Genomic DNA, 25,294 nt, shown 5'->3' on the forward strand with positions numbered 1-25,294 from the left:
TGTGCCCTGCGCGCCTAGGGCGCCCGCTGCACCCGGCGGCGCCGCGCAGGGCGCCGGACGACCGCGCTCGCGGCCGCACCCTTCCTGCGAGCGGCTCTGCACGCCCGGCTCCCGGCCTCGCGGTGGCGCCTCGGTAACCGCCCGTCTCGCTCTTCGGGACTGTGATTATTTTTCAAAACACTCAGCCAAGGCCTGCGCCCCGGTCCCGGGTGGGGAGGAGGGACCCGGGAGCCTCGCGGCGCTCCGGAGCGGGCGAGGGAATTCCTCTCCCTCCACGTCACCCGAAAGCGAGGAACCCCGCACTCACGTCCTCGAACGCAAATGACCATCTTTGGCAACCTGCGCCAATGGGACAGACCAAGGGCGCTGGTCCTGGGGGGGTGGGCAGCGAGAAGGGAAGGGACAGGGCTGCCGGGGACCCCACGGAACCGCGCCGCCGGCCTCCTCCCAGCCCCTCGCCGGTCCTCCCTTCCTCGCTCCGGGCGGTGCAGTTGGCGTCAGCGCGGCCCGGAGCCCGGCGGGGAGGGGAGCCCTTCGCCCGCCTCCTCCCGCTTCTCTTCCTCCTCCTCCTCCTCCTCCCCGTGCTCTTCACTCCCGCCCCCTCTCGGGCGCTCCTCCCTGCAAGGTGGAGTCTGGAGTTGACGTGAGTGAATCCACATGGTACAGGGGTGGATAATAAAGAGTGTGGAGTTGAACTCGTGCCATTGTAGTGACTCATCTCGGGCAGAGCTCCGGGGCTCCAGCGAGCTAGCGAGCGGCGGCGCTCCGCAAGGAGGGCGAGAAAGGGAGAGGCGCTTCCAAGCCGACGCACGGCTCGGGCACGGCGGGCCCTCCGGGAGCGGGCGCCGGGGAAGGAGTGCAGGTCCCGGGCGCCGGAGCCGGAGCCGGAGCCGCGACGTGAGCGGGAGGCCGTGGCCGCGTCCCTCCCGCAGCGCGCACCAGCGGCGGCGGCGCAGTTCGAATCCCACCGGCCCGCGCGGCCGCTGGGCGCATCGGGGCCGCGGGCCGGGAGCCGGGAGCCGGCTGCGCTTCTTCTCCGCGTCCGAGTGGCTTTGCCCCTCGAGCTGCGAGTCTGGCCACAGGAAGTTTATTCTGGGGCTCTTTTTCGGAAAGGAGGAAATAGAAGTTTTGTGTTTTTTCCCCTTTTTTTTCTTTTCGAAGCGGACAGCCTTACTTCTCTCGCTCTTTAATTTAATTTTACTTTTTTTTCTTTGTCTCTCCCCTCTCTCCCTCTCCCTCCCTCTCTTTCTCTCTCCTCTTTCTCTCTAAATTTTGGGGAGCCCAGACCTGGCCGGCAGGGCTTTGTTGAGCCCCTAGTATTTTCCAATTTTTGCCTTGGAAGTCGGTGCCGGCTGGGCTCCGACTGCTGGCGGGGGCGGGCGGGGGAGGGACCGAACGACGCACCGACTTTTTTAGAGGGAGGGACTGGGTGGACGACAACTGGTCCCGCGGCGCTTGCAGAGCAGCCGCGAAGTCCACCGAGCAGCGCTCCGGCGGCCGCGTTCCGGCGACGGTCATCTCCGCCTCCCCCTTGGCGCCGGGACCCGGGCGAGGCGCCCCAGCGAGCGGCCAGGCTCGACCCGCGGCGAGGGCGGTGGAGCGCGCAGCAGCCTGTGCGCCGCCGCGACGAGGGCGGGGGACGAAAAACACCCTGTTTCCTCTCGGGCTCCCACCGCGGATCATGTACCAGGATTATCCCGGGAACTTTGACACCTCGTCCCGGGGCAGCAGCGGCTCTCCTGCGCACGCCGAGCCCTACTCCGGCGGCGGCCAGCAGGTAGGTGCCGGCCCTGGGTGCACCTGGCTGCGCGGGCGGACCTCCGCGTTCTGGACATAGAACTGCCTCTTTTCTTGCCGATTTTGCGAGAATTGTCTATAATGCACAGTTGTAAGTCCTGGATTTTCCTTCTGGGCACCCCCACCCCCTTAAACTAGAGGTAGGAGGAGACTTGAAACGCCAAGAAATTCTTTCCTTTCCATTAGATCTTACCCAGGCCAACTCCTTCTCAGGAGCCTCTCCCCGGAACAATTCCCCCATCCACTTGCGGTGGACTGATCACAACATCTTTGCACCCACTGTCCCGTACTAACACCCAGAGACCTGTCCTGGGGAAGAGTCCTCTCCCCATCTCCGTGCCTTTCCTGAAAGAGGTCTGGGACTGGCATACCAATTGGGCTCTTTCAAGTAATGCCAGGCAGGCGAGTGGGAGGGCAGCCCCTTTGGGAAGTAGGTACAAAGGCGATAAAGGAGGAGGCCAGCCTTGATTGGCCCTGGTGGTTGCCTGTGAGACCTGAGCGTGCCCATCCTCCGTACTGGTCAGGGATCTGAGTGTGCCATGCCCACGGAAGGGGCGCCTTGAACGTCCGGGGTTACCCAGGGCAAAGAGGCCCAGCAGAGCGAAAAGTGGGGGAAAAGACATCACTTCAGCACCTGGGTGGTTCTGGAAGTGGAAAAACAACTTGTTTCTAAAGCAGCCAGACTGGTTTACACTGGAGGGATTGTTCCTGGTCTGTCTCTGTGTCTAGAAACACCAAGAAGGTGCCGACCTGGGTGGTGGTGGGGTGCCTACCTGGTGGGGCTAGCTGCCTGTCCTCTGTAGCAGATCCATGGCTTGCAAGGGGGCTGGGTTAACCAGAAGGCCAGCCAACAGGGGGCTGCCCACCCTAGATACAGAGGATGGGTGGTGTCTCGGGCCTGCCAACTTCTTTCAAGCAGGCCTTGCATTGGTAAGATGACTGGGGCCTCTAGGAGCCAGCCAGCCAGGAGGAGTTACGGTGGGTTTCCAGGGACGGGTAGACAGAGTTGGGAAATAAAATGGAAACATGGCTCTCTTTTGGACCTGGAAAAAGATACGTTGCACCAGCCTAATTCCCTTAACTTGGTGAGTTCCCCAAACAGCTTTTCTGTGTCTTCCTTCGCCCCCTCACCTCACCTTGCTATTGTTAGGTGCTGGGGGGTAGATTTTCGACTCACACTGACTCTGTGAGACAGAATAGAATGGCCTCCCTCATAGGGATTTCTGGGTTGTCATCTTGATAGGGGCTGACCACCAAGTCTTTATTGCATGAAGCTCCTCGGTGGGTTTGAACCGCCAATCTTTGAGTTGGCAGCTGGGCATGCTTCACCGTGGGGCCACCTGGCTTCTCCTCCTGGTCCTTCCATAATCACCTCCTGTAGAAAGTCGCTGCTGCGTCTGTGTAGTCACGGCCCCCCTCAGTAATGTGTACCAAGGGGATGCGCTTAGACCCTTACCCTAAAAGGGATTCACGATGTTTGCTTTCCACTCACTTTGGTGGTTTTCATTGTAATCGGACCTCTTCAGGCAATGGGCTGGAGTCAGTTAGACCCATTCCCCCCACCTCCAGTGCAACACCCCTCCCCCACCTCCACTGCCACTCTCCTCCCATACATCAAGGAAGGATCTTTTGATTTCTTCCCTGTTGTTTGAAGTTGCCTTTTTGGTCCGTGGCAAGCGCTAGAGTATGCCAGTTCCGCTGCCTGGCTCCGCTCAGCCCCTGGGGCCCGCATGGGAAGTCGGACCGGACATCAGTGCCCCAACTGAATAATGTGTGTCACTAGGGCTTTGAGCCCAGGATGTGAGTGGCCGCAATTCCCTGTTTTGGAAGCAAATCAGACAGGAAACCAGAGCTAGGAAGAAGGAAGGCGACCAGGTCCAGCGGAGTGTAATGGGGACTCATTACCGAAGCGAAAAAAGCAGCTGTTAGCTAATTCCTAGCATGCTGTAACACATGAAGATTTTGCAATTCTAATAGCCAGTGCACACGGGCTTCTCCGCTGTAAGCCGCCTGCCTCTCGGGCCCAGCAGTGGGAGGGATGCTCTTTCAAACCAGAGGGATTGGCAAGGTCAAGCCACTTTCGACAAGTTCCACAGCCGGCATGCCGCCCCCCCCCCCTCCTTGGAGGCAGCGCAGCGGGTTTTTCCATCATCTCTCCTGCCTGGAGCAGAGCTGCCTGGTGGCTGCAGGACCCGAGAGGGGGTTTTTGTTCTTAAAAAGGCTATGCTGTGACTCCACCCTATCTGGGGCTCAAGGTACCTTTATTACATGCCAGATAAAACGTGCAATCAATTTATTCCCCTCAGCTTCCTTCCCTGGGAGTCTTTCAGGGCAGTCAGTAGACGGGCTCCTTTGGGTCTCAATGGACCAATCTGTGTGAGAGAGGGTCCTGGCTTTCCTTGGGGCAAGTACACACTCTTTCCCCTGCTTTCTTCACCGGAGCCTTCATGGCCCAGAAGACTGTTGCCGACCCCTCGCTGCTGCTCGTTCTTGAAGTTGGTTCTTCACCCATGGCCAGGGCCTTGGGTGCAGCAAACTTTTTAGAAGCCTCTGTTCCTGAATCTGACGGGAACTGGAAGCATGAAAAGTATTTCCTGCTCCAGCAATGGCGAAGGTTGATGATTTTGTTTTGTCAGTCACCCTTGCTGTACCCCATGCCTCGCCTGGCTGGGTGTTGTTGTTGTTGTTGTTGTTCTCTGGACCCTCACTTGCCCAGGAAAACACCTCCCAGATACATGCCTGCCTGCTGGACTCTTACGGTTTCAGGGCCCGAGCCTTACGTAATCCGGCCAGTTACACAAACATAGGTCATTTCATAACTTGTTTTCATCAGCCAGCCCCCCCCCCACCCTTTTATAAAAAATACAAATCCCAAACAAGACCCAGACCTTTTCTAAGGCTGCCATTTGACTCTCAGATAACTTGTGGAAATAAATCAAGGGTTCTCTCTGGTTTCTGGAGTCAACGAATAGCCAGACTGGCTCTCTGTCTTTCAGCAGCCACCCTGTCCCAAGGCTCGCTCTCTCTCTCTTACACACACACACACACACACACACACACACACACACACACACACACAAAATTCCCCAGCGTGAACTTTTGCCAACTGTACCAGGCTGGGACATTCCTCACATCAAAGAAGTTTTACCAGAAATGACTGTGATTCCCAAGTCAGCGCCAATCATACCTCTGTAGTGCCCCCTACCGGACGTTGGCAGAAGAACCATTTGAGAAGTGTATTTTTCCAGTCCTGCAAGAGTGTGAACTTGACTAGTTTCTGTAATTCCTAGGACCCCACCCCCTTTTTAATGAGGGAAACATAAATGCCATCTGTTTAAAAAGCAGTTACACAGAAACGGATTTCTCTTATTTAGATGAATTTTGTTCTAAATAAAGTCTGCTTGGAGGAGAAGTGCTTTTCTTTTTCCCCATGTTGCTGTCTGTCTGTTCGCAAGGGTACTAGCCCAGTGTCTTCACAGTCCCAAAGCACGCATTCTATTTCTGTTGTTGCTGCCATTCTGGTAAAATATAAAGTACAGAAGTTTGCCAAATCAACTAACCATTTATAAGTATACAAACCAGTGGCATTAATCACATTATCACTATCCAGTTCCAAAACTTTTTTTTATCACCCAAATAGGAACACCGCATCCCGTCAATAATAACTCCTCGCCACACCCGTTTCCTGGTAACCTCTTGGGTCTCTGTGCATTTGTCTGTTGTAGATATTTCATTTAACTGCAATCCTGTCCTATTTGCTCTATTGTGACTGACCACACCGCTGCACGCACCCACACGTTGTTGCGCTTCGTGAGTGGATGACCAGGCTTTCATTTCTTAGTGTGTTTGCATTAGGGTGCTGGGGATCTTGGGGTGGGTGAGGGTCGTTGTGGCGAAGCAGAAGGCTCAGGATTGATGGGAAGGGATGTCTTAAGGACCGGGTGAGAGTCTTCATTCCCGTTCGTCTTACAGATGTTGCAGATTATTATCCCTGGAACTTGTCTGTTCCGCTGACTCCTGATGGTGGGTGTCGGCGTTGCTCTTGCCTCGGGGTGAAATTGTCTGCATGTATTGTCTGAGGAGTGGTTGAATTTTGTGTCCAGAACCTTGGCTGCATTTCCATTTTCTCTTCTGGCCCTGGTGAGGGGGGCCTGGTGGGCATAGTGGGTGTTGGGTTGGGCTGCAAACTGCAAGTTCAGCAGTTTGAGATCACCAGCTGCTTCTCGAAAGAAAGATGAGGTGTACAGAGTTACAGTCTTGGAAACCCACAGGGGCAGTTCTATTCCATCTTATAGAGTCACAACGAGTTGGCATGGACTCGATTGGCAGAGAGTTTGGCTAAATTTTTATTTCCAAGTGCCTTCTTGTTCAAGGTGAGTGGTAGAGTTGGGAGACCCATTTTGAAGTGTTCTTTCTTCAAACAAACACAGCAAAGCCTTGAACTTCCCCCCGGGAGACAACATGACTCAGGAAGGTTTCGCAGGGCCCCCTTTGGGGATTGCCTTCAGCGAAGTCTATGAAGAATCCTCCCTGCTAGTAAAGCTGTGTCCTTGGAAGGGTCAATCAGAACTTTGTAAAGGACCCACAGCTTTTTGGAATCGAGTCTCCCAGGGGACCAGGCCTGTCCCAAAGTGGCCCTGAGCCCTGTCAGTCCCAATCTCAGGAGTCTGACCAGGAGCACATTCCCCAAGGCCAGGCGCACCAAAGCAGGCACCTCTGGGGCTGTTCTTCGCTATCTGTGCCTCCGTTAAACAGGAACAAAGATCGTGTTTTTGAGAAGGATGGAAGTGAGCTTTCCGGTCCATTTGTTGAAAGAAAGAAAGGAAGGAAGGAAAGTAGGCAGGAAGAAAGAAAATAGCTTCGTTACTTTGTGGCCATGTGTCCTCTGTGTGTGTGGTATCAGCCAGCGGCCACAACATTTCGGTGACAGCATCAGCCCCGACTGAGGCCCTGACGGAGGCAAATATATTTGTCATTGTTCCGACCCCGCTCAGTAATGTTATCCTCTGCCAGCTCCCTGGGCCAAGAGGGAAGAGGAGGTTCCTCTTGGCCCACCGCTGCCTCGTGTCATTGTTCCGTGGTGCTAACCAGGCTGTACCTCTGAGGCGTCTCAGAGGAGCCGACAGGTCCTTCCGGTGGAGTATGTAGCTGCCTGAGGACTGGTAAGGGGTACAAGGCAGGGCCGCAGACGCAGGCTTTGGAGTGAGGCTTCTAACCAGAAGGGCCTAGCTGCAGATTCCTCCCGCTGGGGTCACTGGGAGGGAGGAAGGCGTCTCGGGAGCCTGGGGGATGACTCCACTTCAGTCACTTGCTTCTTTCCTGGACTTGACCCTGGGCGTTAGGGCAAAGCAGATTGGTGGCATGGCTCTTTTGAGTGAACTCCGGGGAACGAGAAGAAGTGGATGTGGGTAGGAGACCTGAGGTGGTTTTCCGTTTTCGATAAAACATGCGGACATCATGAGGTGTTAGCAGCCGCTGTCCTTGTGATGTACATGGTGTTGTGTCAGGTGAAATGTGACGGCTGTTGTTGAGCAGGCTTCTGGGCATAGCGACCCCCTGCGGGCTCCAGTAGGACTACACTGCGCTCCAAGGGGGCTTCAGTGGCTGGCCTTTTGGTAGATTGTCTGGTCTTTCTGCAAGCTACCTCTGGGTGGCCTCGAACCTGTGACCAGTTAGTTAGCCAGCCAAACACCAACCCTCTGGTGGGGCCAAACGAAGGTCTTGAGTGTGAAAGGACCTCTGGGAGGGCCGATGCAGAATCTCAGCAGTCTGCTTGGGTTCCCTATATAGAAAGCTTTGGAGAACATCCCGGAGTCGGTGACATCACAGAGCCGTGGACTCCAGCTGGACACCTCGACGGGGGGATATTCTGGGAAGCACGCAGTGGCATCTGTCTTTATTCTTGCCTCTTGTCATGAGCCAGTCTTCTGGGATATCAGAATTTGCCTGGCTGTGTTGGAAATTGAGAAAGGGCATTCTTAAGAGGGAGGGAAAGCCCAGTACCTCACCAGGCACATAACCCGACCCCTGCGTGGCGACAGAGGTCACAGCCCACAGGGGTCACAGCCGGAGTTTTTGGTGGCCCAATCAGTCGGCACTCAGTCTGGAGGAGAAATGCCCTCTGAGGCCCTGGACCGAGAACATCAACCTTGACGTCCACTTCTGCCCAGCTCAGGACAAGTCCCCTGTCCCCTCCATGCCTCAGGACCCTGCAGCGAGAGGCCCCAGTTGGGACACGCCTTTCTGATCCAGGCCCCGACTGTCATCCAGAAAGGTCATTTCCTCCAGCCAAGCACTGTGGGGCCTTGGAGTTAGAGCGGGCTGCCTCACAGGTGGTGGCAGAAGCACTCACAATTTCCGGGAGCAGAGCACAGCACCCGCAGATTCAGGGGGCCATGCGGTGAAGTAGGCTCTGGTGCCCAGGGACAGGCAGCAAGGTCTGCAGGGGGGCTGGGACTTCAGTCTTGGGGCCCTTGAGATTTAAGAGGATGAGTGCCTGGTGCCCAAGCCCTGGACTCCTGGGGGTAGGCATCCTGCCCGCTCTGTTCCTGCCTCGGTTTCTCTTCTCTGTATTCTTCCCCTTACAGCCTGAGCACAGCCCTCTGCGACAGGGCTGGGCAGCTCCAGCAGGGTAGCGTTTCTATAAAGTTTAATGGGATGCAGCCACACCTGTTAGCATGTGTGTCCACTGCGTGTGGCTGTGTCGTTGCAACAGAGCCAGTGGGCCCCACAGAGCGTTCATAGGTTTGCTAGCTAGTCCTTTACAGCAGGAGCATGACAAACTGCCATAGGAGGTTTGTGGGCACTGCTTTGACCTCGGACAGGCATGCTTGCTCACCCAGACATCCTTGGGGGCTGGGAGGACACAGAGGGCATTTGGAAGCTTTGCCAGGCTGGAATGGCACAGCCATCTGGCACCTTTATTCAGGTGCCCACAGAAGGAGCTTTCAAGGGGCTGCAGAGCCCCAGGGGAGTCAGGTTAGATCCCTCTGCCTTCCGCCTCAACACACACCTGGCGCTGCAGCAGCAGAAAAAACACCACCCTTTGGCCCCAGCTGGGAAATCATGTCTCAATATGAACACCTTCATGGGGACCCCTATCTTCTCTCCACTGGGACATTTGGCTGTTTCCAGGGAACCCTGGTGGCATAGAGCTTGCATATTTGACTGCTAAGTGGAAGGCCAGCAGTTTGAAACCTTCAGCCACTCCCTGGGAAAAAGACGAGGCTTTGTACATCTGTAAAGAGTTCCATTCTCGAAAAACCCACAGGGACAGTTCTACCCTGTACCTCTGGGGCCACCATGTGTTGGACTCGGCTCGATGGCAGGGAGTTCAGTTTGGCTGGCCTGGAAGGAAGCCATCTCCCCTACTTCCCTCTCACCCCACCCACCCCCAGTGCCACTTTCTGAATAATACATTCAGAGCGGAGACCAGACACAGCTGCCAGGTCTAATGTAAACTGGCGTGTGCCTCCCGAGAGCCTCCTCTGTGGAGACAAAAGCCTTCTTGATCAGAGCCCCAGGCCCCTCTGGGGATGGGACATTCTTTTCCCAGCAGCTTGGAGCCAACGTGTTCTCTGGATGGCTTTGCCTCCATCTGAAACAAGGTGTGCATGCCTTCCAAGGCCCTCATTACCTGCGCCTTGTTTTGTCTAGACTCTAGACCAAGCTGGTGGCTGCCGGCGCTCTGTCTGGGATACACTGGGAGCGCCTCCTGCAGACCGGCTGGAGACCCGGCAGGGGCCTGAGACGGTCCAGCTTCTACCCCAAGGGATCAGAGTCTGCAAACGTCGCTTCAGTTTTGTTTGTTTTTTTTTGCTGACCCCTGATACTGAAACTGGGGGCAGAGTATGTGGGGGGCAGTTTTGTGTGTTGGAATGGAGGATGAATTTCCTGGGTGTTGGCCTGAGAGGCAAGTTGATGGTCCCCGTTAGAGGTGGTGGGGGGGGTCACCGTGCAGTGGTTCTGGAGGCTTGGGGTATCATGAAGCCCCAGGCTGGTCTGCTGAGACAGAACCTGACTTTGGGAGAGAAATGGAGACAAACTGTTGAGTGGGGGCTGGCAGTTGTCCCAGGGGCCACCCCACGCAGAGCATAGAGATATTGCTAATGCTGACGAGGATGACGACGCCCCCCTTCTATTTGCATGGAGCAGTGTTTCCCAACCCTCGCTGGCTGCACATTAGAACCAACTGAGGAGCAGCTTGAAAAAAAAATAAAAGAATGCTGTTATCAGCACTCCACCCTAGCCCAATTATGTCAGATCTCTACTGGTGAGGCCGGCCCTGGTGTTTTTAAGAAGCTGCTCAGAACAATGTGCAGGGAGGGTTGCGCCTCCGTGCAGTCCCTCACGGGCTGTGGAGGCCCCTCTTTGTAGCTGCTTCTTTAATTCTCGTGGCCGGGTGGTGAGCGGTGCTCCCACGGCTCTTTATGACCGGGAACCGGAGTCCTCATCGCTTGGCCAAGGGCTCAGCACTTAATGGCTGGGGCGGGCCCCCAGACCCAGCACTCCTATTGCCCACAGAGCCGCGCTGTCCACTGCCCTGCCCGTTCAGCTGCCCAAGAGGAAAGTCACTTCTGGAATTCGGGGCTTCAGCGGTCTAGTGGGTTACTCAGTGGACCGCTACTGGCAAGGTCGGCTGTTCATAACCATCAGTCTCTACAAGGGAGAAAGATGAGGCTGTAGGCACCTGTAAAGATTTACAGCCTCAGAAACCCATAGCATTCAACTCTGCTGGAGGCTTGCTATGAGTTGGAATCAATTTGGGAATTCTTTTTTCTTTGAAGATTATTTCCCCTCTTGGATTCATCTTTGTTCACTGAGCCCTTCCCACCCCACCCCCTTCACTCTCTCTCTCCCTCTTATACACACACACACACACACACACACACACACACACTTTTCAGTCAGCTCCTGATACAACTTTGCCTTCAGAGTCCAAGACTAGAGCCCATTGCCCTGGATACACTCCTCATGGTTTTCTAGAAGCTCTCGTGCCGGGCAGCTCTCCTCCCGGGATCCCAGGGTCCATTGAGCTGGCTTGGCCGTGCTCTTCACTGAATGCCATTGGCCTGGGGGCCTGGGTAGTCTGGCTGTGAGACAGCCACAGGCCACAGATCTATACGGAGGATAGGCAGGTAGACGGGGAGAGCGGGCGGGAGAGTCCCCGGCTCCTGTAAGGTATCCTAAAGCTCCTTTTACGTATCTCAGGCAACAAGAGGTCCTTGGGGACCAAGGTGGTGGCAGGCAGCACCTGTCATTGGTGCTGATTCTTCTAACCATGATTGATCTGCTCAGACTAGAACTGGGGGTGCAATGATTGAGTTCTAAGGAGGTAATGGTAATGGGATTTCATTTGGGGCCACCCAGATGTAAGCAGCCTCCTTGGTGAGAGGGAAGGTCCGCGGGGACCTGGGCCAGGGTGGGCCAGATGTCTGTCCTGGGGTCTGGATTTTCAGGGAGGAGGAAGCAGTGCTGAAAAAGCTTGTGCAGCGCCTGGTTTCACCGCTTCACCCGCCCTCCCAGGCCGGACTGGGCCTGCTCGCCACGCTGCTGCTGCCTGTCAGCCACGAGGCCGTGAATCAGTCACTTAATCGCTCTCCACCTAAATTTCTGCCTCAAACATGGAGATGATAGTTCTTACCTCAGAGGGAGACGTCATGAGGTAATCTAGGTAAAACCCCTTCCTGGGGCATGTCCGTAGTCACTAAGTGCTGGCCATTAAACTGGTACTGTCATGAAGTCACAAGGTCAAGGAAGAACAGGTTGGAGAACCCTGTGGTGGAAATAGGAATCATCTGAGGATGAAGGGTCACCTGGGTTTCATTTGGGGCCTTCTTCCCCCAAAGGAACCCTGGTGACCTAGCAGGCTATGCACTGAGCTGCTAACCACAAGGTCAGCGGTTCAAACCCACCCGCCGCCCCATGGAGAAAAGATGAGGCTGTCTGTGCCTTTAAAGATTTAAAGTCTCAGAAGCACCAAGGAACAGTTCTCCTCTGCCCTACAGGGTCCCAGTGAGTTGGAATCAGCTCAGTGGTAGTGAGTGTGGCCTCTTGAGTCCCCCGCAAAGCTGCAAGTGGAGGCTCCCTCTCTCCTACCCCCTTCGCTCACTTCCCAGGAGCTGCCCCACAGCAGAGGAAGACAGTCTGGTTTCATTTTCGAAATCTGGCTTCATCTTCTATTTTGAATAGCCTGCTCCCTGCACCATGTCCCAGGGAGCCCTGCAGTGTGCTCTGGGCATCCATAGAGGAGCAGGGAGACAGCACAGAGCGAGTCACCCCAGCGTCTCCCACAGACACGTCTGTGAGCACAGATAGATTCAGGCGGCGGTAGACGATGGGGCTGGGAGAGGAGGAGGGGGCACCTGGGCAGCAGGAGGAAGCCTCACTGTGAGCGCCGGCCACACCTTTCAGTCCCGTGGGCTGGCGGACACTTGATCGGAGACCCGGTGTCACCTACCCCCATGGGGTCACAGTCCCATCTTGGACCTGTTTGGAAAAGGGACAATGGTTACACCAGAGCTGCTAGTGTTTGAGTCTTCTCAAGGTGCCCTGAGCTGGCACCCTGGGGAGTAAAATGGCAGGTGGCTCCCAGCTCTGAGGGCCCCAGGCTGGAAGGCTCCCGAAGGGGACCGGCTGGGAGCTGTATCTATGTTGGGAGTTAGCTGAGGGGCAGTGACATCCTCCCGACTCCCCTGGGATAGAGCTTCTTGGACCCTGGTCAGGAGCTGACAAGAGGCCCCAGGTACCCGAAGCTTGCCCTGTCTGACGAATACAGGCCGTGCTCAGGAAGACCAGTGGGCGTCTCTGCTGGCTCTCACCTCTCGGATCTGCTGGCCCTGTTCCGCTCAGAATTTCTCCGACTCAGTTGTCTTTTTCTCCTCCTTCCAGAAATTCCGGGTAGATATGCCTGGCTCGGGCAGTGCCTTCATCCCCACCATCAACGCCATCACCACCAGCCAGGACCTGCAGTGGATGGTGCAGCCCACGGTGATCACCTCCATGTCCAGCCCATACTCCCGCTCACACCCCTACAGCCCCCTGCCAGGCCTGGCCTCCATCCCGGGCCACATGGCCCTCCCCAGACCCGGCGTCATCAAGACCATTGGCACCACGGTGGGCCGCAGGAGGAGAGACGAACAGGTACTCCCCAGACTGGGGCGCTGGGCCACACAGGGCACCAGGGGGGTACATGGGCCTCCCCGCTTCAGGCAGAGCTGGAGACGGGTGTCACCTCCCCGAGCCTCAGCTTCCTCTCCTGGGAAACCATGGTCAGATTACCTGCCAGAGGGACAGGGTGTGTCCCGTGAGAGGATGTGAAAGCCTAAGTCAGCAGATGACAGAGAGGGGAAGGGCTGTAGCGAGGGGGCCCCCCAGCTGTGGTTCACATAGCTGTCTCCCAATGTCTGGTGCATGCAAAAGGGCCTGACTCCTCGGTGAGTTTCCTGTCCTCCCCATCTTGGGTGCTTGGAACACGTGCCCCCAAAGCACTCAGGGTCCTGGGCGTCTTAGGCTTCTGCTCAGCTGCAGTAGCCGGTAGGGTGAGGACTCGGGGTCAGACCCCAGGCTTACTTCTTCCAAGGGGCTCAGCTTCGAGCATGATTCACCCTAGGAAATAGGGGCTTCTGCCCTGCTGAGGCCCATTGTCCCAGTCAGCAGTAAGCCAGGGCAGCAGGGAAACCCTGCCCCCCTTCCCGTCCCCCAAGAGAAGCCAGGTGGAGCATGTTTCTAACAAGAAGGGGCTGGTGTTCAGAGAGCCCCATCTGCCCCTCCACAAATGGTATAGTTACAGGGTCACTGAGCATGTGAATGGGGACTCTCTGGGCAGTGCTTGTTACACAGCGGGCGCCGCGCCATGCCTCCTGGGACCCTGAGGTGGAAAATGCTCCAGTGGTGGGGTCCCCCTTTGCTAAGGAGATGTCATCATGGAGGGCCTCCCTGTCTTACCCATAGACCACCACCTCCATCCTGGGACCTGGGGCCCATCATTCTCCAACACACGACCACATGTTCCCCAGCGCAGGGGAGAGGGTGGCTGGGTCACGGGTCTGGTGCCAGAAGTTTTCAGGATATTTAGAATTAGCTGGAATCGGTGCTTTCTAGGAAGCTCTGCTTCTCTGGGGAGGAGGCTGGGCCCTCCTGGTTGGTTGGTTCTGTTCACGCTGGGCCCACAGCCCGGGGTGGGGGACACAGCCAGACACACGTGTCACAGAGACTGCTGTTAGCAGTGGCTACAGCTCACAGCCACGGCCTGGGTTCTGCTGGCGTGGCAGGTGGCCCATACCCTTCCTTGCTTTCCATAATTGCCGTTATAAATAGTGCGGTCTCAGTGATCGTAATATTATTTACAAATGTGCTTCCTCTAGGGAGGCCAAGGTACAAAGTGAATAGTCCCTGATGAGCTAGCTGGAGTCGCTCAGGATGTGAGTGACCTCGAGGGAGAGCCCTGGGGCCTCTGGCTGCATAGTGGTTACAAGTTGGGCTGTGATCCATAAGGTCAACGGTTTGAAACCACTCGGCGGGAGAAAGACGGGGCTTTCTCCCCTGGCACACAGTCACAGGCCCGGAAACTCCCAAGGGCAGACCTACCCTGTCCTATAGGGTGTCCATGTGTCGCATGGACTCAGTGGCAGTGAGCGTGCGGGAGGGCCAGCCAGGTCAAGGACGGACCACCTTGGTGGCAGCTTGTTTGCTTTGTGTTAGTTCTGGAGCTAGAAGGGCAACAGGGCAAGATGTGCCCAACACTCTTCACACCCTTCCGAGCCCGGTGCACACCACATTAAAACGCTTAAATCTGGAAAGAATCTTGGGGGACCGTCTTTTCTATATATTTTTTTCCCTCCTGGACCCATCTCACAGATAAGGAGACTGAGACCCAGTCAAGAGAAGGGTCCTTTCCAAGGTCCCACAGCAGAGCCAGGCCTAGAATCCACCTCTTTGGCTCCCAGCTCACTTAGGTGTGCCCTTCGACGGTCTGTCTAGAGAATGTCCTTCCTCCTTTTTCAGAGAGGGCTAGAGGGAGGGAGAAGGCCCAGCGCGTCTATGTTGCCTCAGTGCAGGAGTTCCGGAGGTCACGTTCTCATCAATCTTTCTGAGGAAGCCTGGGCACAGCCGCCTGGAGCGTTGGCCAGCAGTGTTTCTAGCTTGAGGGCCTTTTTTCTGGATCCTTCTTCTGTCTACCTCCCCCCTTTTATGGGGTGCCAGCCTGGTGCCCTAGCTGTCCTCCTGCACCTGCCCGGGAGGCTTCCTCTGAGGCACTGGCCTGAGGAGACAGGGGGTCAGGTGGGTGTGTGCCCAGTGCGCTGGCACATCCACGCTGTAGCCGCGTTGGTTGATCTCTCCGCTCCTGGGGTTTCCCTGCGGAAACCTCCCTGCGTTCTCTCTTGCCTCACCAGACTGGGCCGAGGCAGCTGGGGAGGAGTGATTTCCAGGCCAATTGGGAGGCAGAGGTGCCCAGATGCAGCAGCCAAGGGGGAAGGGAAGTGGAAGTGGACCAAGCCCTGCCTTCTCTCACACCTGCTCCTTACCAGTGAGGGACCCAAGGGGCTTGCTGGCCCTCTCAGCAGGGAGCCTAAACCTGGAACTGCACCGGGGTCAAAGGGCTCTCTTGGTAACCCTGCTGGGCACAGGTTCAGGCCTGCTTAAGAGCAGCAAGTATTCACAGCCTTTGCTAGTGACCTTATAACCCCGGCTGGGCAGCCCACCCTGCACAGAGGCCTGAGTCTATTGTGGGTCTCAAGTCCATGTAGGATTAGGCCTCGGATCGCCAGAGTCCGATTAGAGAAAGCGCCCGTATTGGGTCCCCTTTGAGTATCACAGAAACTTTATTTGAAGGAAGGGCAGGTAGGACGCGGTTGGCACATTTCCCTGAGCGCCAGGTACAGGGCCTCTGGCACCCTGGGCACGCAGAAACACCTTGAGGCACACAGGCCTGGGCTGCCCGGGACATCACAGTGACAGGAGGGCCAGGGGCTGGAGCTGGCTGGCCAGGAGCAGGGGCTCCCTCCATTCTGTTCTGGGTTACTGACAGCCAGGGTAGCTTCCCGCCTATCAGAGAGACTTCAGCTCCCTCACTGGGTGCTCTTGGATGGCAAGACCCAGGTCTTACTCTGCAAGGTCCCTTCTAAGGCCCACTTGCCACAAGGGAAGGTCTCTGCCTTCAGGGACCAGTTCAGTGACAGTCTTTCCTTTCAAATTTGCTGTCTGATTGGCCTACAGCCACCTCCTGGGGTTGCGGCCCTGCAGGGGCTGCGGGTGGGCCGCGCTCTAGTCCTTGGCCTCTGGCCTGAGCCGGAGCTGAGCCTGGCCAGGTCCCTGCCCATCCTCACTGTAGGCTCTTAGCAGATGGGAATTGAGAGTCGGGCTCACCGATCCAGCCGCAGCCCTTGGGCCTTGGCCTGCCAACTGGAGCCCCCTTTGGTGGACGGAGGGGATTTTGTGGGCAACAGGGCTCGGCATGCCTGCTGGCTTCTCCTCCTTTTGTATCTATTGTCCAGCCTAGCACCATGCCAGACCCGTCAGGAGGGCAGAGGAAGTCGGGAGTGAATTGACATGCCTGTGGGCACTGGAGCATTCCCCCTGATGATGCTCACCTGTGATGGGGGTGGAGGTGGGGGTGGAGATGGGTGGGGCAACTCAGGGTCAGCTCCTTACCCAAATGGGGATAATGAGGCGTGCAGAGCAAGCAGGGTGATGGGGAGCAGAGTGATTAGCCAGGGTTTGGAAAAAGCTGCTTCCGTGGGTGGGGCCAGGCAGTGGCTGGAGGGGATTCAGGGGACCCTGTGCCCGAGAGAGCTCTCTCTGGCCTTGGCCCTGAATCAAGGCCACCCTCCTGGCTGGGCTGCTGAGCCCCTGGTCTGTTGCTGCTCTGAAACAGAGCCCTCCCTTCCTAGACCATCGTTTCCCAGCACCCTTCCAGGCTCCGCACCCATGTGGCTCCAGGTCACACCTCACTCACCCACCCCCTACAGCCCCCAGTTCTAGGAGAGCTTCTTGCCCAACTCAGAAACAGTTGTGCTTTCGAATGGGTTGTTTTGTTCCGACCTGATCGTGCTCCTCCGCCTTGGCCTCCAGCTGTCTCCTGAAGAGGAGGAGAAAAGACGCATCCGCAGGGAACGGAACAAGCTGGCCGCCGCCAAGTGCCGGAACCGACGCCGGGAACTGACGGAGAAGCTGCAGGCGGTGAGACCTTAGCTCTCTGGCTGTGGGGGCACTTCTGGGTGGGCCGCAGCGAGGCCCCCAGGGCTCCTCAGCTTCCCACCTGCTCCTTATTCGCTGGGACCCTACAGATGAGTCTGTGGGGACAGAAACAGTCCTTCCTGGGAGTACAAGGCTTAGCCTGTGCTGACTGCACAGAGAGAGGTCCGGACCTGCTGCCTCCCCTCCGCCTGACCCACAGTGACAGACCAAGTCTCTTTCTCAGCCTGGCAGCTTTTGGCACTTAGCGTCTGAGCCTGGTCTTCCATCTGGTCTGCTGGGGATCCTGAGTGACAGGTGGCAGAGGATTCCGGCGACCTTGGTCCCCCAGGGTCAGGGCAGGCCCAGACCTGCCCCCTCCAGAGCTCCCCCGACAGGTCCCACCAGGCCTTGGTATTCGGACTTGGGCAGTGGGGGGCGGGGAAGGGGGGACCTGCCCTCCCTGCTGCTCCCTAAGCTCTGTTGAGGTCTCCATGCCCCCTGGTCTGGAGGGAGGTGGTCCATAGGCAGCCAAGGCCCATTTTCTCATATCCTGCACCCCTGCCTCTGCGCTGAGCTGGAGCAGTGGCCTTGGTTACATGCACCCTGCACTTGTGAGTCATGCACCCACATTGCCTAATTGTCCCCACCTGGGGCCCACAACCTTTCCCTGCCTTCTGGAGAACCAGACCTGACTGAAGGCATGCACCTCTGAGCTGAGTCTGGGCATGTGGGAAGGGCTGTGTGCCCGTGAAGGAAGCCCCCCTGGGCCAGGGCCCATACTTCTGGGCGGGATGTTTTCACAGTGAGGTTCCTGTGGCCATCAGCCAGGATGAGGCTTTGCGGGGGCTCACAGAGGATCTTGTGCCTCCCATCAATTCATCTAAGCTGCCTGGAGCCCCTACTCTCGGCACAGAGTGACTCCTGCGGGGAAGGGGGGGTTCTGTCCTGTCCCCTGAAGGTGCTGGCACTTCACGGGCAGGGATTCACTCTCAGGAGATACCTGCCCTGTGACTGACTGGTCTCCATTCTCTAGAGAGCTGTGCCCTGGGCCGTTGCTGTCTCCCCCAGCTCCCTACACCAGCCCAGAAAAGTCCCCAGCTTCCAAGGCTCCTCCTCTGCCCTCTAGCCCTCTGCCCAGAAACCCCACACTTTACTCCCCTGCCACCCCTCACCCAGAGCTAACTGCCAGGCCCCTGAGCCACCTCCTCCACGGGAAACCCCCCATGAGCTCACAGCATTGTCAGACCCTTGGCACCAATGGAAACTTTTTACTGTGAACTATGCTGATTTCCACTCAGCGAAACACGTGCCCCAGACGAGAATCTGGGTTGGGTTAAAAGTGAGGAGCAGGCTTGTTGGGAGTATGCCTCCCTCTGCCACGCTCCTCTCCCCAGGGACAAGGTTCTGGGACAAAGCGGGGTGCTGTGATGCAGTTTCCTTACTTTGCCCTCAAAGGCAGTGTGTTTCTCCCTCTGTCCAGCAAGGGGGCTGACTGGAATGTTCTCCCAGGGTTTCTGTGAACCCTGGAACACAATTCTTCAGGACGTGATGGAGAAAGGGGAAGAGGAGGGGCATGTGTGAAGGCCTGGCCAGTCTTGACTGAGCACTTGCTCCAGACAGCGCACTGTTCTGGGTGCAGGGGCACAGCGCTGTGTATGACCGAGACTTCATGCCCAGAGCTTACAGTGTGTAGTCTCTGTTTGCCTGAGGGGCGGCTGGGGGGCTGAGGGCAGGGGATGCTTTGCAGTATGTGCTCCACTTGGTAAGAATCTGCCTCTGAAGCCCTTGGGGCCACCCAACAAGCCCTGGAGGCACAGTAGGTTACAAGTTGGGCTGCTGACCTCAAGGCCAGCAGTTCAAAACCACCTGCCGCTCTATGGGAGAAAGATGAGGCTTTCTACTCCTGGAAAGATTGACAGGGTCAGCAACCCACAAGGTAGTTTTGTTCTGTCCTATAGGGTCACCATGAGTTGGATCTGGCCGGTGGCCATGAATTGGGTGTTTGGAGGCCACCCAAGGCAGCAGAGCTTAGTGAAGGGTGGGCTCTGGAGTCCAAGATTTTGGGTTCAGATCTAGACTCTCCTACGTGCTTGTTCTGTGACGTTGGGCAAGATAGTCTACCTGTTTTCTCATCTGCAAAATGGGGACGAAGCGAGATAATACCTGTGTCCTGATTAGCAAGGCGCCTGGCCCAAAGTATGTGCTCACTCATGCCAAAAATGACAGTTGCTATTCACCCCTGGTCCAAGTGGACTTTCCTGCCCTCTCCATTCTGGGCCTTAGAGACACACGGGATCGGCAGCCTGCCGGAGCTGGGGGTCCCCATGGCCCTCTGAGCCCCCGGCTCCCCTCCCTGTCTCCCTTGGCTTTGAGTCACCCTGCAGCAGGTCCTGGGCTTGTCCCCTCACATTTCCAATCTGTCCCCTGACAGGAGACGGAGGAGCTGGAGGAGGAGAAGTCGGGGTTGCAGAAGGAGATCGCGGAGCTGCAGAAGGAGAAAGAGAAGCTGGAGTTTATGCTGGTGGCTCACGGGCCCGTGTGCAAGATCAGCCCTGAGGAGCGCCACTCGCCCCCGGCCCCCGGGCTGCAGCCCCTGCGTGGTGGGGGCGGGGGTGTGGGTGCTGTGGTGGTGAAGCAGGAGCCCCTGGAAGAGGACAGCCCCTCGTCCTCATCGGCCGGGCTCGACAAAGCCCAGCGCTCTGTCATCAAGCCCATCAGCATTGCGGGGGGCTTCTATGGGGAGGAGCCCCTCCACACCCCCATTGTGGTGACCTCCACCCCCGCCATCACGCCAGGCACCTCGAACCTCGTCTTCACCTACCCCAGTGTCCTGGAGCAGGAGTCGCCCGTGTCGCCATCCGAGTCCTGCTCCAAGGCGCATCGCAGGAGCAGTAGCAGTGGGGACCAGTCCTCGGACTCCTTGAACTCCCCGACTCTGCTGGCTCTGTGACCCAGCCCCGGAGGGGGGCTTCCTCCGGCACTGCCTCCTTCCCAGGGACCAGCACCTTCAAGCACTCCAGGGCCGTGAGGGCAAGAGGAGGAGCCTGCCAGCGGTGGCGAGCTGCCTGGCTCTGGGGAGAACCCCAGTGGACTTTGGTGGTGAGGGGACGGAGGAACTCGGGACGATCTTTTGGAAGTCAAGGGACCTTCCTCCCTCAACGCATCTTGCAAGCAAACCCCGTATCTTGAAAAGCCTTGGAGAATGTGGATGGGTGGACTCCGCCATCTCTCTGGCTTCTGAAGATCCCAAAGCTGGTCTGGATCCTTCCCGCCCCTCTGTTACAACATTGTCTCTGCAGTGATGGCCCCTTCCCCACCTCCCCTCCGAGCATGCTCAGTGCTTTTGGTTTCACCTTCCTCCTCGTGGCCCCTTCTGCCCTCCTTCCCTCCCTCCCATGTCAGATGTCACTCCTCTTTGGTTTTTATCAAATTTGCCATGACATTTCATCTGGGTGGTCTGAATATTAAAAGCTCTTCATTTCTGCAGACGGGGCCGCAGGCGACTCTTCCGCCGCGACGGGGGAGTGACTTGTCCAGAGGGGACAGGCCAATGTGCAATACAGAACTTCCCTCCCCTGACCCGTAGACCAGTCCCCATCCCCTCCAGAACCACCAGCAGTTCTCCCTGAGCTCGCACACCGAGGGGGGTGTGGTCCACCAACCCAGGGAAGCTCCCCGGAGCCCCGCTCTGTCCTTCCGAGACAGCTCTTGGTGGAGTTGCTTGGCCAGAAGACAGGGTGTGAGTGAGGCAGCTGGGGTACAGGTTGGGTTTGCCAAAACGCCTAATTACCAGGCCAGGAATAGTGCCAACAAAGCCACACGGTGTGCTATCCGGCTTCCCTTCGCCCGGTGTCTTGAGCCGAGCAGGGCGTCTCTTGTAATTACTGCCTCGCCATTCTGCCCCTGGACCCTTCTCTCCAGACGGGGCAGGCGTCCCTCCCTAGGAACCACGCAGAACTCCTCCAAGTCCCTGCTCATCCCCCTCCCTGGCTCTCAGGGTGACGCCACCCATGAGCACACTGCTGCCAGGGGGCCCCTCCCCGAGCCTCAGGAGCATTAGCTAGCTGGAAAGGCGAGGAGGGAGGAGGGAGGCAGGCCTTTGGCGTAGTGGTTGCCTCAGCAAGCAGACTCAGGCCCTGCTCCCCCTGCCCTGGCTATGCACTGGTCCCAGGGAAGCTTGGGCCCTCTGGGCCCTCTGTGGTCATCTGCTGCCTGGTGGATCCAGTGCTGCCTCTTTTCAATGCCTGCTTCTTCCCCTCCTGCCCTCAAGTCTTCTCTTCCGGGTCCAGTCAGCGAACTGTAAGCAGCTGGCCCAGAGCCGCCGCAGTGGCTTGTGTCCAGCTGCGGGTTGTCAGTGTGGGATCTTTCTCAGCTGCTGAAAGCTGCCCCTGGGCCCCAGCTCCAGCACTGCCTCACCATGCAGACACCTTTTCTCTACTGGGCACAGCTCCTGCTGACCATTCTGGCCACATTGTCTGGGGATGCATGTCCTGGTCATAACTGGCCCCAGCTGCCCTGGAACTCTGAGGGAGATGGCTATTGGCGATTTAGCTCTGGGGGGCAATCAGATGATCATTTAGAACAATTGTGCATTATTTAAATTTGACCGGTGAGGAATAATAAATGATCAAATTAGACTCTGGAGCAGGCATCGAGAGCCTCACTGGACTGCCTCCTTACCCAGGAAAACCATGTGTTTGGTCCTTATTTAATGCACGTGTCCATACACTGTACACCTGACACACAGGTGGGCCTTCAGTACTCATCCCAGAGTGTGGCGCGTGCAAGGACAGCCCCTGGAGAAGGAAGAGAGTTTTTGGGGAAAAAAAGGATTTCATTCAGAAACTTAAATTTCTCCCACATTCCTTGGGGTTGATGTCTTGCGGGTTTCCCAGAGGCACGGAGTGAGACCAGGCCATAGGGTGTCCAGGTTCACATTAGTCAGAGGCGGGAGTTGGCAGGGCAGGAAAACCAGATACCCTCAGCTCAGCAAGGCTTTGTCTCCAAGAGTCTTTGTAGCCAACGGGAGAGGTTTGCATCTTCCTGCCTACGTGCATATCGCTGTCTTACATGAAGCTGCTTTCTGGTCTTCTATTTCTAAAGGTCTCTTTACTCCCCACTTTCCAGCACTGATGCTCAGGTTGGCCACGGACTTAGGCCAGGCGGGCTTTCCTGAAGCAAACTTCTGGGTTCTGCGGAAGTGAGACCAGCCACAGGCAAACCCAGCCACTGCTGGTGTGTCCCAATTCAGTGCTCGCGGGCTTTGTTCTAGGAGGGGTTTCCCCATGCTAGAGGCTTTTGGGGAAGCCAGCATTCACACCCGGGCCACGAGTCGGTCCTCAGTTTACTCCCTTCTGATGAGCTCACTCACTCCGACTGACCCCACAGACCTGGGCCAGGCCTGCTCCGAGTCAGGGAGTGGGTGGAGTGGGGGTGATTTGCGCTTGGGTGGGGGCTGCAGCTGAAGGGACCCCAGAAGTGCTGTAGGCAGCTCGCTCGGGGCCTGCACAAGGCAGGCCCTCCTCAGTGAGCATGTCCCCTCAGCTCAGCACTCTCAGCTAAGAGGAGGGGGTAACTGCTGACCCAGGAAAGCAAAGACACCCTGGGCGAAGCTTTGGAGACAGCGGGAGTCCACTCCAAGCAGAGACTGTACCGAGGTGGCTTTCAAAGTCAGACTGTGTTCTCGTGGCAGGAGGCCAGGTATGCCCACTGTACCTGCCACACAGGCATCTCAGAGCCCGGAGAGCCACCTGAGCGTTGGGGGATGGAGTCTTGTCTCTGCTCTAGCTGTGGGTGGATGGTCTGAGGGGGGCAGTGGGCTCCAGTGAGGCCTCTCCCCGTTGAGCAGCAGCAATATTCCTGCAACCCCAGCATCTACCATGTGGCTGCTTCCCTCCCCCTGTGACACAACCCACCAGCTGCTCCGAGGGAGAAAGAGGAGGCTTTCTGTTCCCATCAAGACTTCCGGTCTCAGAAACCCACAGGGGCAGTGCTGCTCTGTCCCGTAGGGCCGCTCTGAGTTGGCATCGATGGTGGTGGTAGATTCGTATGTGCCCGGGCACCGTGTTAGGCACTTTCCTATGAAGCGGCTTCAAAAATCTGTGGGAAAATGCCATTGCCCTTTAACTGCTTTTGGAAGCTCCCCTCCTATGCCCCTCTTTAGGAGCTGGAGGACGCCCCCCTGTTATGAAAGGTCCCCACGTTGCTGAGAGGCAATCACAAAAAACACTGGGAGATGCAAGGGTCTCTCTCTCTCTCCTCCGAGGCAAGATCCAGCTGATCCATCTGTAGTTAGTTCTCAAAGAGCCCTCCCTGCAATGTCCTCCCGCCCCCCTGTGATGTGCTCCACAGATGGAGGGAGGGACAACGTGAGTCCTTAGAGAATCCGTGGACCAATCAATGGGCTACGTGCTGTGGAGAGCTTTCTTTTTCCCACCGAAGTAACGGGCTCTTCATGTTCTCTGCGTGTTCCGTCTTTCTGGCGTCTGGACAGCCAGCATCTCGCTATTTATTGACAGATATAGGTGTGTGTATGTGTGTGTGAGCGCGTCCTTGTCCTCCCACAGTTTTTGGAAAGGGAACCCAGTCATCTCTCGACTCACCTGGCGTCTTCTCCCGCTTCTAGTGTTTGGGCCATGCAGCCACGGGTGTGTGTGTATGGGGGGGGGGGGAGGGTGTTAATTTTTCCAGGGCTGGCGTGTTCAGGAGGGGCCGGGATAGAAATGGAGGGGGAGGGAGGATATGGGAAAGGTAGGAGGAGAAGAGACTGACACTTACTTTATTATTTATTTTAAATGTTTACATCTTTGTGTTATCCCAAGCCCAGATAGAAACAGCATTAACATACTGAGTCCCTCTCCCCCGCCCCTTCTCTCTTTCTGCAGTTCCCGGCTCATGATGCTTATTTGTTTCTAAAATGATGTGTGACTTGTGCTATACAAACTGTATATATATATATATATAAAAGGATTCTGTTTCTAAAGATGGATGGTCATTCTTCTGGGGACAGTGGCCACTGTGGGGCCTGCCCGGCGACTGGCCACAGCGAATGATCCCGCCTTGCGCCTCCCACCGTGGTTTCCCTGTCCGATGAAAAGTTTCTCCAATTTATCTTAGTTTGTGGTCACTTGATGTTGAGGAAGAACAGATTCCACTTTGTATAGACTAGGTATCAGGGTGGTGTTTTCTGTGGCGGGAGGTATATATATAGATCTATATATATAGCACTTTGGTATATAGTGGAAAGCCATTCGCTTTGTGTATTCTGTATCTGAGCTCTGTCCGTGATGTGGACTGAAGTCAGCTAGAAGACCCTGGAGGCAAGCACGTTGTACAAGATCCAAGTGGCTCAGTTGGGGCATTTCGGTACCTTCCTGAGCATCCTCTTCCTTCCTCCCTTCCTTTTTTAATCTCTCCCCCCAAAAGTAATAGTGAAATGGTCCCACCGAGAGACTCTCAGCCCAGCCTCTCCAGGCAGGGCCAAAAGCCTTTTGTAGAGTTTTGGAGATCGAGGAGTATCTCTGCTTGGAAGCATCTCTGGTGGTATCGTGTTCTTGTTGATGACGACTTTGTTCTCTTACTGTAAGACAAGCCTACAGTATTTGCACTAAGCTTGTTAGAAAAAAAGATTGCTGCTATGGAAGAAAGAACATATGAAAACTTTTCCCTCCTCCCCTGCATTTTTTCTTCCTTTTTTTTTTTTTTTGGTTAGCTTTTCCACTTTTGATTGAGTAGTATTTTGTAGAATAAAATGGATTAAGATCGAAGAGCCTCTGATGATTGTTTATTCCATCCTCCCCCACAACCCACCCCTCTTCTCTCTTGTCTCTTTCTTTCTCTCCCCTTTGGCCCGAAGTGGTTCAGGCCTTGCCTCTGGCAGTGGGTGACCAGAGATGGGCTCCCCTGGGATCTCTTTCTGGAAAACTGAGGGGGCCTGCTGGAGTTTGGCACGGGAGCCTCCCCACCTTCCTTTGCTTCTTTCCCACTGACCTTCCTGCCCCCTCCTCCCAAACTGCTCCCCACTTCATATGGCCCAACTCCCAGCCAGCTGCCAGCAGTTGCCCAGGTGGGAGCCAATAAAAAATGCGTTCATTGCTGCTCCCTGTCTGGGCTTGTTTGCATTGACCAGGCTAATGCCAACCAACCCCCCGGCCCCTGAGTTGATTCTGACTTATATCGAGCCTGTGTAGGGGCTCTGAGAACATGGAAAAAATGAGGTCGGTCACCTTTGGAGCAGCTGGCGGGTTTGACCCTCCAACCTGGGAGTTAGCAGTTCACAGCTTACCTAGCAGCGCCCCTAGGACTCCTCCAGTTAACACTG

The 25,294-nt window shown here is 56.5% G+C and overlaps 1 protein-coding gene across 1 annotated transcript; it reads left to right on the plus strand.

Annotated features, from left to right (window-relative positions):
• Positions 1–680: 680 nt before the first annotated feature.
• On the plus strand, positions 681–24,740 carry FOSL2 (FOS like 2, AP-1 transcription factor subunit). The gene is made up of 4 exons (XM_075535373.1): positions 681–1,777; positions 12,688–12,939; positions 16,870–16,977; positions 19,406–24,740. Exons 1-4 carry the CDS (start codon positions 1,682–1,684, stop codon positions 19,922–19,924), a joined length of 975 nt encoding a protein of 324 aa, XP_075391488.1. The 5' UTR covers positions 681–1,681; the 3' UTR covers positions 19,925–24,740.
• Positions 24,741–25,294: the final 554 nt, after the last annotated feature.

This window comes from Tenrec ecaudatus, chromosome 17 (genome assembly GCF_050624435.1).
Source record: "Tenrec ecaudatus isolate mTenEca1 chromosome 17, mTenEca1.hap1, whole genome shotgun sequence".
In the NCBI taxonomy this organism is placed as follows: domain Eukaryota; kingdom Metazoa; phylum Chordata; class Mammalia; order Afrosoricida; family Tenrecidae; genus Tenrec; species Tenrec ecaudatus.

Excerpts from the sequence above, each read along its gene's own strand:
- FOSL2 (XM_075535373.1), top strand. The coding sequence starts at position 1,682 with ATGTACCAGGATTATCCCGGGAACTTTGACACCTCGTCCCGGGGCAGC. Across the intron at positions 1,778-12,687 it reads ACTCCGGCGGCGGCCAGCAG|AAATTCCGGGTAGATATGCC; the intron begins GTAGGTGCCGGC and ends TCCTCCTTCCAG. Across the intron at positions 16,978-19,405 it reads TGACGGAGAAGCTGCAGGCG|GAGACGGAGGAGCTGGAGGA; the intron begins GTGAGACCTTAG and ends GTCCCCTGACAG.